The sequence below is a fragment of the Cicer arietinum genome, chromosome 3 (genome assembly GCF_000331145.2).
Source record: "Cicer arietinum cultivar CDC Frontier isolate Library 1 chromosome 3, Cicar.CDCFrontier_v2.0, whole genome shotgun sequence".
Taxonomy (NCBI): domain Eukaryota; kingdom Viridiplantae; phylum Streptophyta; class Magnoliopsida; order Fabales; family Fabaceae; genus Cicer; species Cicer arietinum.
In genome coordinates, this window is record NC_021162.2 from 1,276,034 (window position 1) to 1,292,298 (window position 16,265).

Sequence of the window (16,265 nt, forward strand, 5' to 3'; positions counted from 1 at the left end):
AACACAAAAAGTGCTTCGAGTGGTGCAAATTGCAATGCAATGGAATGAACAGTGGAAAAACTCATTAACCTTCGTCAATGTATGAATATTAATGTGAAGTTGTTTACTCTATTATTATGTGACAATTGATGGTTTGTAGATTTTTTGAAACATTTATATTTCAAATGTCATAATAATTTAATTTTAATTGTATGTCATTTATTTAAACATTGTTATTTTTTTATCATGTACTTCGTATGGTAGGATATTATATTCTACGTGTAACGTTGCATTTGAGGTATAAAGTAGACAATATAATTTTTTAATTTAATTAAAAATAAAATTTAGACAATATACACATTAGTTTGCTTAATCAGTCAATCTATTTTCAATTTTAAATGACTGATCCAATTTTAATTATCTTGTAGGGCCCAACTTTTTTCATCCATTTTTTAAAAACCACGTGATTTTAGATTTCTTTTGGGTCAATATAAATATTGGATTTTAAAAATAACAAAAGCTTAATATCATAACTGGGAGTTATAACCACTCCAAAAATTTCTTATTCTTAATAAATAAATATAATAATTTTAATATTTATGTATCACAAACACACACAAATAAATTAAAAATTACTTATATATAGATATTACATTTATTAATGGCATCCTCTTTCGGCCGGTATCTAACACTTCTATCCAAAATAATTTTCGCCAATTAAAAAACTACTGTGATGTAGAATAATACTTTTTATTTATCGAATAAACTTTTTGTGATCTATAGCACTCAATTTTAAAAAATATACTGGATATCTCGTTAGAAACTGTTTTTTTTTTTTTTAACAGAACTGTTTGTTATTTTCATAGAAGTAAGAGTTACTTGAAGTAACTTATACATAAAGGTTTATAACATTTTTTCTTTCTCCATAGAAGTAGAAGTAAGAGTATAACGTCCTTCTATTTCGATTATCTCTATTTTTTTTATTTTCTTCTTATTAATATCATATAATTTTTGTCCTTACAATTCTACAACATCAACTTTCATTACCATTTCAATACTTACACTTAATAAATCGAATCATATTTTTCAAATATTTGAATTATAAATGTGCTACCAATAATATGCAAATAGAATGACAAATTTGACGGAGACAGTTATCAAAAGATACTCGTATACTCATTGCAAAGTTTTTGAACGGGATCATATGATTACAACACATTGTAAACACCTACTAAAAGAAAATAGTTCTAAAATATTATGGCATTGGCCACAATATAAAGAATTCAAAAGTATCTACAACAACATCACAACTACAATTATAGCCACGTCGATTGCAACTTTAAAAATACTCTCATTCAGATGCAGGGTAACTGCAATTACAATTTAAAACATCATTCAGATGCAACACGAATGACTTGCTTACCGACGTTCGTGCCGAGAAAAAGTCCAACAAAAGCATCTGGAGCACTTTCCAAACCCTCATTCATGTCTTCAATATAAACAATCTTTCCTTGTTTATGGTAACTTGAAACCTGTTCCAAAAATTTAGGGTACAAGTGCAAGTAATCACTTTGCAAAAAACCCTGGATTCTTATGCGCTTAGAAATGAGATTGGATAAATTATGAGACCCTTTGGGATCAGAAAGGCTTTTCTGAGAAATCATTCCACAAACTGCAATTCTACCATGAACTCTCATGTTCAAGAGGGCAGCACCAAGCATATCCCCACCCACATTATCAAAGTAGATGTCAATGCCTTCAGGAAAATACCTGTCAATTGAATAGAAAGGGTTTAGATTGTGATTATTATTACAATTCTAGATAGAAATCACGGTTGAGAGAAAAGTAATTAAAAATATATTGAATAATAAGTTGTTCGAGTAAATCAAATGACACATAAGACTTATATAACCAATGAATACCAACTAGTTAGTATAACTAAATATTGTATTTAACTTGTATAACTAACTAACTAATATTTTTAATATCCACTCACAAACTAAAATTACAAAAGAGAAACGTCGAAAATACATCGACTACAAAAAATATGAAATATTGAAAATACATCGATTAAAAAAAATATGAAAAGTTGATGAGTTAGAAAGAAGAAAAATTGCTTAACTATCCTTTTTTTAAATAAATAGAAGTTAACACCAACTACGCTAAAAATAATTATATTTGTTTAACTATTCCTATTTTTTGGACATAAACTAGAATGCCGATTAGACAAATGATAAAGAAAGAAGAATTATATCACCAAATTTTTGTATTCTTGAAAACTTTTAACAAACTCATAGAAGATGGCTTGAAAGAAATTTAAATATGTTGGAGACATATATCTATAGAACACTATCTACAAGAAATCTTAAAAGATCCAAATACATATCAATCCAATTATAACACATATCTAACTATATCAACCGGTGGACGAGCGATATTTGGATTGTCTTATTTGAAGTTATCTCCTGATATAAATACTTTTGAGATTGCTTGGGAAAATTTAAGGAAACAACTTATAGCATGTCCATAAGTTGTTTTCAATATATTTCCACAAGTTCTTCAAGTCAGTGTTGTCAATCGCAAATTACAAAAAATAGCAATCTTTTCAAATTTTGTTATGCAACAGTGATATTGCGAAACAACAGCGATTTGTTCAAATTCTGCTATAACTTAAGAAAACAACATAGAACTTATATGAAAATAATTTAACTTTATTTTATCTTTTGTTATAGAAATAACTTATGCATACGCACTTATATGATAAGCACTTAATTAAGTTGTTTATCAAAACAGAGCCCAAATAGAACTCAGTAATACTTGTATAAGAAAGCATAATTTTCAAACAAACTACTTCATAAATCATTTCCATTTCCACAAAAAATTGTTAACACACAAATATACAATAATCCTTGAGGTTGATACTCACCTTTTTAGAGCTGCATCCAAGTCCAATTCTTCCTTATAGTTAAAAGCTTCGTCGAATCCAAGTTTATTCTTTAGAAGTTCAACCTAAAGAATAAAAAGTGTCCATCATATAACATTTATGTATAAGTTTTGTAAAAAAAATAATGTGATTAAATTGTTTTCATATAAGTTGCATGAAATTTTCATAAGCTATCTAGAAAGTTTATAAAAAATAGTCAAAAATAGCATATGGACGATTAAATTAATCTTTTTTTCGTAAGTTTTCTCAAACACTTGTCTTTAAGTCATAAGATAAGCTTAAATAAACAAGGAATAAGTTCTTTAAAATGCAACTAAGAGCTATTATTATCGGAAGTTTTTCTTGCTCAACATTGGTGTTGTGCTTGGTTGTTTTGCTGATTTGTGTTATTTTTTATTCTATTCATGCAGAGTTTGCAATAGAAGTGGTCTGTAAGAAATGATTATGTCAGTTTTGGTTGGAGTGTGACTCTTCTCTGGTAGTTCAAGATTTCTCTTCCCTTGATATTGTTATTTGGTAAATTATAAATAGATATAATAATGTTCTACTTCTTAATTCTACTATGCAATTCAAGGCCTCTCAAATCTATAGAGAATGAAATAATTGTGCCGATAAATTAGCAAATTTCGAGAAAGACTATTAAATTTTGGATTGCTGCATATTATCAATAGAGGCTAAGGAGCACTCTATCAATAATATGCAGCAAGCCAAAATAAACTTATGAGCATATTATAAGTCATTTTTATAAATATATACAAACAACTATATTAAATTAAAATAAACTCTTAAATAAAATAGGGAAACATACCTTTTCCTTTGTGCCAGCACTTCCAACAACATAGCAACCATGCAATTTGGCAAGTTGACCTACAAGTTGACCCACGGCACCTGATGCTGCAGATACAAAAACATATTCTCCACTCTTTGGAGAACACACCTCATAAAATCCAGCATAAGCAGTAAAACCTGGCATTCCTATAAATCATTGAACAGATTAATCAATTATTTATCAAATTAATAAGCAATAAATGGATTTATTCATGAAAAGTTGTGATTGAAAGTGGAGACCTCACTAAACGGGTTCAACCAGGTTCTCTATAGAGATTAATAATCGGCAAAGTACGTGGATACTTCGCACCAATAACATACTATGAAGCACGGATACTGACACAGACACCAGACACAACACTGACACGTTGACACCGGCAATAATTTGATAAAATGGATTAATTGAATATAACTAAGGTGTCAGGTTAGAGACCGAGACACGCCTTCTATCAGAGGTGTTAGTGCTACAGTATTGGAAAAAATTCAAGTTCCATATAAAATAGAGATAAGGCCCGAATTGTGTTTATAAACAGAGACACTTTGCAACTTACAAGTTGATTTTGTAAGATGAGTTAGGCCCAATATAAAAACTTAATATTCTATCGATTTGGATCACCCATCATTTATAACAACGTACCAAACTCAATAGTGTTACACATGAGGGGTGTATACCGTGGAAAATTCAAGTCCTACACAGAATATAGATAAGGTCTGACAAGATTTATAAAGAAAGACACCTTGCCATAATCTAATATCATACTAGGTTTTTATATTGATTCTAACTCATCCTAACAAATCCGATTTTCAACGTGGAACTTAAGTTTTTCCAAACAATTACATGGTTAAAACAAATTATATTTACCTAGAAGACCAAGATGGAAGGAAAGAGGAATGTGATCATCAGGCTCAATTTTTCTCAACTGATCTGTTTTAGTGATGATGCTGTATTCCTCCCAGCCAGTAAACCCAGAAATTAAATCACCAGATTTGAAATTTGGATTATCAGATACTATTACTTTAGACACACCAAATCCTTCAAGCACCTTCATCAAATATCAAATATCAAATATCAAAATCAAAATAGATAACACACATATGTTCAAGGTAAGTGCTACAATAATTATATAAATAAAATTAGAAATATGAATAAAATTAGTGAAAAAGGAGGAAGATAGGTTAGGGGTAAACCTACAATTTGGTTAGTAAAAAAGTATTATTTTCAATACTATTTGGTCATGAACTAGAGAAATATAAAATAGTCTCTAAGCTATTTTTAATTTGTTGATTGTGTGATAATGCAAATTGACTTTGAATGAATTTATGTTTGAATACATTCGCATGATGATTTTTATTAATTCATGTTGTTTGGAGATATATTTTAGATCAACATTGTTTTTGAGTGAAAGCCACAAATAGCCGTTCAAACTTCGAATTGATTTTGGAATCCAAATTGCTTCTCATTTTAGGAACCAAATATCAACCACATTTAACCATTGCAAACTCAAGCCAAAGGATTTACATTATGAAACCAAACAAACACTTTAGAATATGCATGTGGGGTTCCACTTTTGCATGAGTCAAAATTTATTCTAAGGTGTAAAATTGATTTAAACCTATTTGGATGATGTCAATTAAAATTGATTTTGCCTCCAAAGTTAATTTTACTTGAAGCAAAATTTGTAACTTTTGCCTCCAAACAGGATTTGTACACATAAATATAATGTTCAAGTCAATTCCACGTGAACCTAACATAAATCATTTTACTTTAAAACTTATTTTTAACCAAAATCAATTCATTTAAAATCAATTTTAATTGAGAAGAACTAAACACACTTACACTTCGTCAATGAACCAACAAACTATTATTGCACTCTCCTATTTCAAGTGCGATGAATTTAGAATAATTTAGACACTACTTATTATACTTCGATAGTTCAGAGACGAAATATGAGAGTCACATTTTAGGTAGTATTAAATTGAATGAGTAAAAAAGAAAGGTAGTAGTAAACTGAAGGTGTAGTAAAATTTATAAACTCTAAATCATAATTTCCTAACTTTAAATTAAAATCAATTCTCCTTAAACACATTGTAGTATATCAAAAAAAACAACTAACTATTTACACTCTGAATCAATTTTGGAGCATCCCAAACTGAAACTAAACTTAGACTAAGTTATTAAATTTAAAATACTTTAGAGAGCAATAATAATTGAATTACCTGAGAAGGAACGAAAGGGGGAATGTAAGATCCATGGAAATCACGCATACGACCACGCATGTATGGATCGCAAGAGAGATAAAGATTCTTGACGAGAAGTGATTGTGAAGAGGGAAGTTGTTGGTTGAGATCAAAATTGGTTCGCTTAATTTCCATGTCGGTTTGTTTAGGAATTCCATCTATGTATCCTTTGAATATTACCTGCTTGTTTTCCACTACTTTCTCTGCTGCCATGATTCAATTAATCGATTATAACAACACACACAAAGTACTGAATGAGATCCAATTTAACTTCTATTACCTCCAAACACAAAATATCTTATTATCCAATTACGTCATCTTTTTCGACTATTTATATTTTCATTTTGAAAGACTCTTTAACAAGTGTTTCTACGGTACAGCTAGTACGTGAGTTCGCTTATGAATTTGAAGCTTGCGCGGAATCAAAATTAAACGCGTTTATTGTTGGTTGTTGTGCTGCACGTGCTTCCACTTTTTTTAACCTAATAACATATATGAGTTCACCCTTTTTTTTTTGAAAAAAAAAATGAGGTTGGTTCACCTAGTAGGAATAACTAGGGCTGTTCATGGTTGGTTTTTTTAAAAAACCAAACCATATCCATTTTAAAACCAATATATGGATTTAGATTTATAACTAAATCCATTATTTGGTTTAAAACCGGTTATAAAACCAATTGTAAAATTGGTTATGGTTAAATAACCGGTTTATAATTAAGCAACCAGTTTTGAAAACTTTAATTTTAAAATCGATTTTTTTTCAAAATCGATTAAAATTTGATTATTTTTTTAAAAAATATTTATTCATAGTTTAAAAATCGGTTATTTAAAAAAATCGATTTTTTTGATAAATTTTTTTAAAAAAATTCTCACCAAATTTTTCGAGAAAAAATTTGATTTTAAATTTTTTTGAGAAAAAAAAAAGTTCTTTTTATTTATTTTTTCCGGTATTTTTTCGAAAAAAAAAATTTCAAATTTTTTTCAAGACATAAAATCTCAAAATTAACAAAATATTGGTAGTGGATAAAAACCGGTTAAAAACCAAATCCAAATATAAAACATAAGTGGTTATCCAACCGATTTTAAATAAACCGGATTATAACCATATGATTTTAACCGGATATTTAAAATGGATTTGGATCCGGTTTTGGATTTGGGCCTCATAACCGGATTTTTTGCACAGCCCTAGGAATAACTGCATGCTTGACACTTATTAGTATTTGGCTTGAAAAATGGAATGCTATTAGGAGTTGCTCTATAAGCATTCAATAAAATAAATAAATGTTTGAAATGCAATGATATAGAGTTATTAATGAAAATTATTTAATATATCATTTTAAAGAGTTAAATTGAAGAAATTGAGTGTTTTTTTTTTTTTAAGAAATTAGATGCTCATTAAATACTAATATTAAAAAAAATTATAAATCACTGCAAATTACGAACTAAAATTTGTAATTTTGAATGTGCATTAGGAAGCAATTTTAGTTTTGGATAAACTAAACCAAACGTACTAGATAACTTACATCAATATCAATTCAACTAAAACAAGATAAAACAAATAAATGCATCTAAAAATTTAAAGCAAATAAATGTATCTCAAGATTTTAACTCTTAGTAGTTTTTATTTAGTCATGCCAAGTAGAAACGTATTAGGTTCCCTAGGTGTAAGAACTAGAAAGAGCATGAGCTTCTGCTTCCTACTGCCATTGTTAATCTCGTAAATGCTACAGATAACTTTTTGGTACAAGTCAAAGTCGTTCTCAACAATCATTTTTTTATACTTCAATTTTAACGTTGTTTGGGTCGTAAAGGGAAACACGAAAAAAGTTAGTACGACGAAAATGAAAATCTCGCAACTCAATTAACTTATAACCTTGTCTTAAACAAGATTCCAGGCGAATCACAACCTCATAATAATTTAATAAAAAAAACTATTCAGAATAGAAGATAAATAAAACAAAGATGAATATAACCAAGCCCAAGCATAATTAGAACAGAAGATAGAGAGGGCGAAAGTTATAGTAGAAGGTGAATCACATTCCCAACTAGATCTACAAACAACATAAATCATGCTTACAAAATATGTAAAATGGCCAAAAATTCAGTCATAGTAGACTTCCTACTACAATGTCCTATAGGAACAAAAAGACAACAAACAATGCTTCAATTTCAAAGTAAGCAAGCAATTCATAACTAATCCCAATTAATGACACATCGAGATAAAGAAAACCCTATTCAAAAGAGAAGCTTCAGGTAAGAAAGAACATCTAAGTTGGCTTCCGCATGTTACGCCCAGCACGAATTACTTCATCCACCAATAGCAATTGAGATGCTATAACTGGCCTGCATAGCATTGAAAGTAAAAGATATGTAACTACATCACACCACCAACACATGTACAACTAAATGATTTGGTGCAAAATATATTGAATTATTAAAACAGCTGCACATTCTGAAGTTACAAATGGTAGGTAGAGAGTCTGGTCAACAAGGGAGTATTAAAACGATGTTCAAGACATGTCTAGCTTATATTGTTGCCTACAAATGCTGTGTGATTTAGATGTTTGGGGGAGAGGAGGCGTTGCCACTCACCGTCACGTGTATATTACAATTTAGTAGTCTTGTGCAGTTATGTTGTTTTCGTTTGATGCATGTTGTACTTGTTTAAATTGAGATTGTTATACAATATTGTTTTATTTTTATGCATGTTAAATTCACTGAGTTTATGCATGTTAGATTGATGGTGTAAAATAGTCAATGTTCAACCATACCCTGAGTTTATGATTTGGCGCTTCACAGAGTAGTTGTCAAAAATACCCTCCATTTGAGGGTCAATAGGTTCTCCAGTGTTAAGGTTCAACCCAACGATATTCCCTCTGTCGTGCTCTCCCTGAAAAAACATTTGGCAAGTGTACTAATAATGCCAATCTGTTTTCTACTTTATATGAATCCATATATATAATTGCATTAGAGGAAATGTAAAAAATTTAAAGGAAGCATACCTTAAGGGCAATAATCACATCTTGAGTGTCAAGCCCAGAGTTTTCAGCGAGTGTCTTCGGCACCACAAGAAGTGCATCAGCAAAAGCCTCAACACCAAGTTGTGCACGCTGTTTCAATGTTTTAAACATCGTTGTTGAAATATGCAACTGACAAATAAGAATGAATAAATAAAAATGTGGAAAATGTAAGTCGCTCATATTACCCCTTCAACAGTTTTCTTAACTTCGTTCATCAGATGTTGTCTAGCAGCAACTTCAAATGCGCCAGCACCCTGAACATGGACAAGGAAATACACCTCATGTCTATCACAATTACCATAAAAGAAAGGTGCAAACCAAAGTTCTGTATCGGACGATATATAAATTCTATTAACTATGAAGTACTATTATAAAAAGCTAGTAGCATAATTAATTGCTTGGGTATCGGTTGTCCTCGTCGTTTTGTTGCTTGCTGTCCCACTATTTACCACTTTTTTTTTACAAACCCACTATTTACCACTTTAAAAACTAGATTCAAATTTTTTCACCTAAACATATGTAAAGCACATTTTTCTCTCCCAATTAGATTCTTGCATCATCTCAAGCATGAGAGAGAATGTGCACCTTATCAAAAAAATGTGGGATCAATGTTCCTGGTTCATGTTGTGATATAACTCAGTTAACAACTAACCACAAATAAGTAAAGTTTTACATCAATGTTTCCTCATTTTGATTTTTAAATCAGAAAAAATAGTTATCTAAAACACTGTACCAAGGTTAGGTCCAAAAATTCTTATTTAGTCATAGATAGAAAAAGAAGACTTCCTATTTGATTCATTTCGTTCTGAAACATCTAACATTATATGTCATCCTTCCCGGAAGTCAGATTAAGTATTTGGTATTAAGGCTAAACCATGTTGTCTGCATTTTAAATAACCACGTGAACTTTAGTTGATTGAGGATATTAACACAATATGGAGGGGATAAACAACATGCACATGCATGCAACCAGAAGAAAAGCAATGTATACTACAGTATCAAAATAATTGATTGACTGATCAAAGAAATCCATACCAAGACAACAGATTCATCTTCAATAGTATTCTTCACTGCCCTCAAACCATCACGGACCGCATCTTTAATCTGAGCTATCGTGTGGTCATTAGGACCTGGATCATGACAGCATTGCATATTTAAATTCATTTAAATCCAAACAATGGCGATAAAATGAACAGAGGTTTGTGCAAAGATGTACAGCATCATGCCATAAAAAAAAGAAGAATCTGCTCGACAGATTCACTATTCCTGTTAGGAAATGTACCTTTAATCAAGATTGTGCAAGACAATGGATTTTTAACATTTTCAACAAATGTATATTTTTCTTCACCAAGGACGTGCTCATATACCAATCCTGCCCAACCTAGAGATTCAGGAGTCAAGTCATCTACAGAGTTTACAGCCTCTCCTCCACAGGCCAATACCAATCTTTCCATGTTTCTCCTCTTAGCTCTGCGAAGTGCAATTATCTAAAAGACAACGACAAAATGATCAACAGATGAAACAGTACAGGGCAAAGAAAATTGTAACAGATGTCAGCCTGAGTTCATAACACACTAGCAACGTGCAATTGGTGCACCGGGTATTATAACAGTTACATTATTCAACGTGCAATCGCTGAAAATATAAGCATCTAAAAGCCCAACATCCTTACAATTGATGTGCAGTGTATCATAAAAAATCCCAATGTAAAAAGTATGCTCGTGTGTTACTTACGCCTTCCCTTGCAAGCATGTCCAGTGATGGGGGATCAATTCCTTTTTGGTTGATGATAACAAAATTGCTATCATTATCGGAACAAACCTGCACACATATAAGTATGAAGACAGTTAGAGAAGAGCATAAGACTAAAACGTATGACCACCACAGAGGAACATGCTGATATCAATTTACTATTTTTGCATACAGAAAAAACCAGAACATATGAATACCACAGAGGAACATGTAAGAAGAATCAATATATAAAAGGGAATCCTTTCTACCTTTCTTTTCAGTTCAATGATTTTTTTTACTTTTTCATCAACCTGACGCCTTTCAGCTACAACCATAGCCTCTCTCTGTTCAGCATTTGAGTAGAAAAAACCTGAATTTATTTCACTGAGAATAGAAAATTTGACATTGTTAGTCTCGTATAAGGTTGTAAAGTCAAGATTCTACGTAAATGAATGCAATCTCCATACACTCAGACTCGTAAACAAGTTTACTTGTATACAAAATAAAAATGTTTAAGAATAACAGTATCTAAAATAAATTAATATTATGCATCTGGCAATTATTCAATATATTAATTTAACTACTAATCACCACAAAAATTTAAATAGTATGTAACCCAATACGACTACACTAGACCATGCAATTCAAACTGAGTCTAGCCAAGATTTCAGAGATTCAACTTTTCAAGTTTGTTCACTCAATTTGATAGAATCATAAACTCGTACGATTTTGAGTTAACTCGAGAATTTGACAACCTTGGTTAGACAAAATCCAACAATCCAAGAAAATGATGAGAATATAAGGTTAGACATCTTTCACTACGAAATCATTAAATGGAAACGGCATTTACTGAAGTGACCAAACAAAAGTTTATGAGAAAAAAATTGTAGTGTAATTATTGTAAAAAGCCAGCATGAGAGTAATAGAACAAATGCCGTTTATTACCTACAGTAAGTTGAGCTAGTAAAAGCAACATAACAGCATGAGAGAAGCTAGTAAAAGCAACATAACAACATGAGAAAAGTGCATAAATACTTGGTTAAAAACAGTTATAACCACCGGAAGCAAAACATTTATAGTTCAAAATTTTTATACTTGTATTAAACCAATTGAGAGTAACTAAACAATTCATACATAAATTTATATAGTAACTCCTGATATTGCTTGTGTTGTGTCCATGAGCCAATGAATATGTATGGAGGATATTGAATTGGTTACCTCTTTTCGTACTCTAGAGATACATTGCATGTCAAGATATAACAGTTTTCGGCGCGTCGCTTCATGTCAGGGTGCCGAGAACCATGATCAAGGACGAGACCCTCAACCTAGAAAATATGGATGATGAATTAATGTAAGAGAATAATTTGGTAAACTGTCTAGGTAACCAGCACATAATTTGCACTGTAAGCCTATAGTTAGAAGTGAAGACAAAAGGACATATTATAATTGAACATGGGTGATATTTGTGTTATTGCAAATAGTACATGATGAATACTGTCTACACAACATACCACAGGTGCATTTCTATTCATATTTCAACATCAAATAGCTGACTATACATGATAAAAGCTCACCACAGGTGCATTTCTATTCATATGTCAACATCAAATGACTGACTATACACGATAAAAGCGCATTTCTATTCATATTTCAACATTAAATGGCTGACTATACATGATAAAAGCTCCTCCTACATACATCAACGTGCTATGCTATATGTACTCCTATTTCAATGGGACTGTGGCTGACTATACATCAAATGTAAGTGTGAAAAGATCTGCTCACTCAGAGACAAGGAAGAAGGAGTGGGATAAAAAGGTTTCAATGTATCGATTGTTGATATTTGGAAGAGAAGAGGAAAAATGGGATTAAAACATATTTTCATCCTGGATTTTGCCAATAGTGGATGCTGAATGGAATGAAAAGTACAATTACCTCCTTTGGCTGGTTTGGATTAGATTTTTTAAAATGCATTTTTTATAGTTGATTTTCAGAAAATTTCAAAGTTTTCTGTTTAACAAAGTAGAACCATATTTAAAGTACAAACTATCTTTATATCATAGCGCAAAGATTTGAAATTTAAAATAACTTTCCAGAAAGCAAGCTGAGCAGTGTTAATCAGTTTAGAGATCAAAAAGATTGAAGAATGTCAACCGTCGTAACAAATGCACTATAAGTCAAACAAGAAGTTGGAACTAGAAGCTAAGGTAGCAAAAATGCAACACCAACCAAATGTAGCAAAAAATTCAATAATAAAACAAAAAAATGAAGGGCTTTCATCTCAAGGTACACTGCATTTGATCACAATACACAAACAACTGTCCCTTCCATTATGTAACTTTTATGCATTAAGTCGTTTAATAGATTTGAATTCTGGATTTAGCCAAAGTCTAGCCTTGACTGTTTTACATGGCAATGATTTTAACTAAAGCAAAGTCTACATGCCAAGCAGATACTCCTTACTACAATGAGAAATGAACTCTTTGGAAACCAAAACAGGCTCTTAACTTGCCAGAAAAATAATGAGTTGAAATGCAAAGACATTCTTTTGATGTATACATGTAATATGAAATTCAGGAAACTTGTCAATATTAAAATAATATGCAGAAACTGAACACAGTCAGCACAAGATTGGCCAAAAACATACCAAGCGTGTGTCAACATCAAACTTGTGCCTCATGTGCATAATCTCGACCATAAACAGATCAATTGCCTCCTCAGGCTTTCGGATGCATAAAACCTACATAGCAAAATCAATAAACACCCGGTTGTAAAAGGTAGAAAAATCAGAATATACATATTCAATACCAAATAGACACAAACTAAATTTTCATATTCATAGGGACTAAATAAATATCAACATCTTGATATGGACTCACCGCATCAACAAGTATATTAGTCAATTGGTCAGCAAGTGCCTCATACAACTGCAAATGAGAAGGAAATAAAAAAAAATTAATAATAAGAATATAATGCTAACTGCCAACTGAAGAAAATATGTTGACATGTTATTTGTTCATTCTATCCATAAATACCAAAGTAGATCAAATTTCATCTAAAACAAAGATGAAATGAAATAAAACTAACCTTTGTCCTCACAGTTGTTCTTGCTACCATCTTGAGAATCTCTTTGTCAGGCTCATCACCCATTACAACAGGAGTCTTGAACTTCTCAAGAAATTGTAGAGTTGCTCTCTTTGCAATTTCAAAACCATCAACCAATACACGTGGATGCATACCTAGAATATTCATATATCTCTTAGCATTTGATGCAAAAGTAATGAAAGAAAAGACACAAAGCAAAATGTCCAATTGTCCATCCACTTGCATTTTAGGATATCCCTTTGCTCTGCCCATAAACCAATTACAGGATGCGACTACATTTATTGCCTTTCAATCGTGACTTCTTAAACATTTTAGCCATGTAGTACTTTTTATTTGTTTTGAAGGATTTCTTATCATCGCCAATGTTAAATTTTGCCTATTCTCTAAATCTATTCTAATGGCAATTCATATTTTCCAGCAGGAAAAGGGCCTAATTCGGATCATCTTACTGTGGGGGCTCTTCACCTGAAATATGTATTTAACTCCTAACTTACCAAATGTTAATGGGTGCTCATGGAAAAGTTAGACAAAGGAGGCAAGGAGCTACTAAAAAAGTTAAAATGTAGAAGTTGATCTCATCATATGAAAAAAATCTTAGTCAGAGAGTCCTTACAGTCATTACAACATCTCCTCAACTTTTCTTTGCCTACAAGTGCTTATTGAAAAGTTCATTTAAATATTATCATGCTATATTAAGATTATCTCAATAACACACAAAGTGCTTCGAGTGGTGCAAATTGCAATGCAATGGAATGAACAGCATTATAGCCACTTGGCAATCACACACAGACACGCACATGTAAGTAACAGAGTGGAAAAACTCATTAACCTTCATCAATGTAACGCTCAGATTGTTTCATAAGTTCGCCAATGAAGATGACAGTAGTAGTGGTTCCATCTCCACTAATGTCATCTTGTGCAACCGCCGTCCTAGCAATCATAATAGCCGTCGGGTTCTGGATTTGCTGTAGCAACAACAAATGAAATGATATAAACATTCCAGAAATTTATAAATAAATAAAATCAAACATACAAAGAGCATTTTACCATAAACTTTTTCATGTAAACATAATCATAGACTATAAAGTACATGCCGTTAACCACTGCAAGCAGAAAACATTGGTTTTTCAGATTCTGTTGCGCTGCAGTGCTATAGTCAGTATTTGACAACACGTACTAACTCGCATATCGCATAACAAATAGTGGTTTGTGAAAATTATTTGACAACACTAAAGTACTGACAAATACCAAGCATGACACTGACATGTAACTATTCTATGTGTGTTGGTAATTTGGTATCATGTTGGTTTCTATTAAACACCACGCACCTCTTCAATCTAAAGTGTCACAATGAGATAGTAGTAAAACAAAAGAAGATGGACTCCATACAAGACAACGAAACAATCACCATTCTAGAAAATTTTCAAAAAAATATAAAAAACACGCAAAGAGCATTTTAACCATTTCCAAGTAAGCATACTTGTAGACCATAAAATACTAACACATACACAAATACCAGACACAACACTAAAATAGAAATGACAATATGGATACCACCCACGACACTGACAACAGTAATAATTTGATAAAATAATAAAATTAATTATAGTAATTAAATTAAATCTAATACATACTCCCAGTATTTAAAAACTTGATATATCTAAAACATCAACTTTTTAAATACATTTTTAGATACATCTAACTTTTCAATTCAATTTTTTTTTTGCTTATATTTCATTTCGAGTAGTATCGTGTATCATCATACACTTGACATGCGCCTTTAATATGAAGTGCGGTGCTAAGTAGTTATAGATCATACTAAAACAGACGGATTTATAAATAAAACAAATAATAAATAAAGAGAAAAATAGAGTGAAACTAACCATCTCTTTCAAGAGAGTGTTACCATCTTTAGTGAGTTTGATATCACCGGCACCACCAACAAGCCTGATTCGTAAAAGAAGAAGAAAAAAATTAGGTAAATAAAAAAAAGGAAATGAAAATGAGAACGAAGAAAATAGAATATTCATACATTTTGATTGTTCCTTTAGGACCGAGATTAGATTTGAGAACATCTTGCAAACCCTTGGCAGCATTGATATTCATGTGTAGTGCTGCCGATTTGTTCAGAACTTCGGCGTTAGGGTTTAATACTCGAAGAGACATTTTCTTTAACAATCAAAGTTATTTTGACCTAATAACAGAAGAATTACACAGGGTGCGTGAAGATGAGTGAAGAAGAAGAGTGAATGAGTGAACAAAGAGAAGAAGAAATGAAGAGAAGCGTTTTGAAGTTCAAAAACGACGGGAAGGTTATTTGGGAGTGTCCTTTACTTCTACTCTGTTGTGTTTTGGGACATGGGTTGAAGAATGTGTTTGGGCTTTACCTAATAATCTTTGGGCCCAAATTGTCTCACCCATGT

At 31.4% G+C, this 16,265-nt stretch overlaps 2 protein-coding genes across 2 annotated transcripts; both read right to left on the minus strand.

The window, feature by feature from the left end:
- Window positions 1–1,133: 1,133 nt before the first annotated feature.
- LOC101503014 (2-alkenal reductase (NADP(+)-dependent)) lies at window positions 1,134–6,390 on the minus strand. Its single transcript, XM_004489065.4, has 5 exons — window positions 5,969–6,390; window positions 4,614–4,794; window positions 3,732–3,898; window positions 2,906–2,988; window positions 1,134–1,749 (listed from the first exon to the last, which is right to left on the minus strand). The coding sequence occupies exons 1-5, from the start codon at window positions 6,200–6,202 to the stop codon at window positions 1,371–1,373; spliced, it is 1,044 nt and encodes a 347-aa protein (XP_004489122.1). The 5' UTR covers window positions 6,203–6,390; the 3' UTR covers window positions 1,134–1,370.
- Window positions 6,391–7,934: 1,544 nt separating this feature from the next.
- On the minus strand, window positions 7,935–16,142 carry LOC101502702 (T-complex protein 1 subunit zeta 2). Its single transcript, XM_004489064.3, has 15 exons — window positions 15,875–16,142; window positions 15,726–15,789; window positions 14,672–14,807; window positions 13,825–13,976; window positions 13,617–13,664; window positions 13,385–13,477; window positions 11,956–12,062; window positions 11,007–11,121; window positions 10,741–10,827; window positions 10,289–10,493; window positions 10,042–10,136; window positions 9,192–9,260; window positions 8,989–9,096; window positions 8,758–8,876; window positions 7,935–8,329 (listed from the first exon to the last, which is right to left on the minus strand). The coding sequence occupies exons 1-15, from the start codon at window positions 16,006–16,008 to the stop codon at window positions 8,254–8,256; spliced, it is 1,608 nt and encodes a 535-aa protein (XP_004489121.1). The 5' UTR covers window positions 16,009–16,142; the 3' UTR covers window positions 7,935–8,253.
- Window positions 16,143–16,265: the final 123 nt, after the last annotated feature.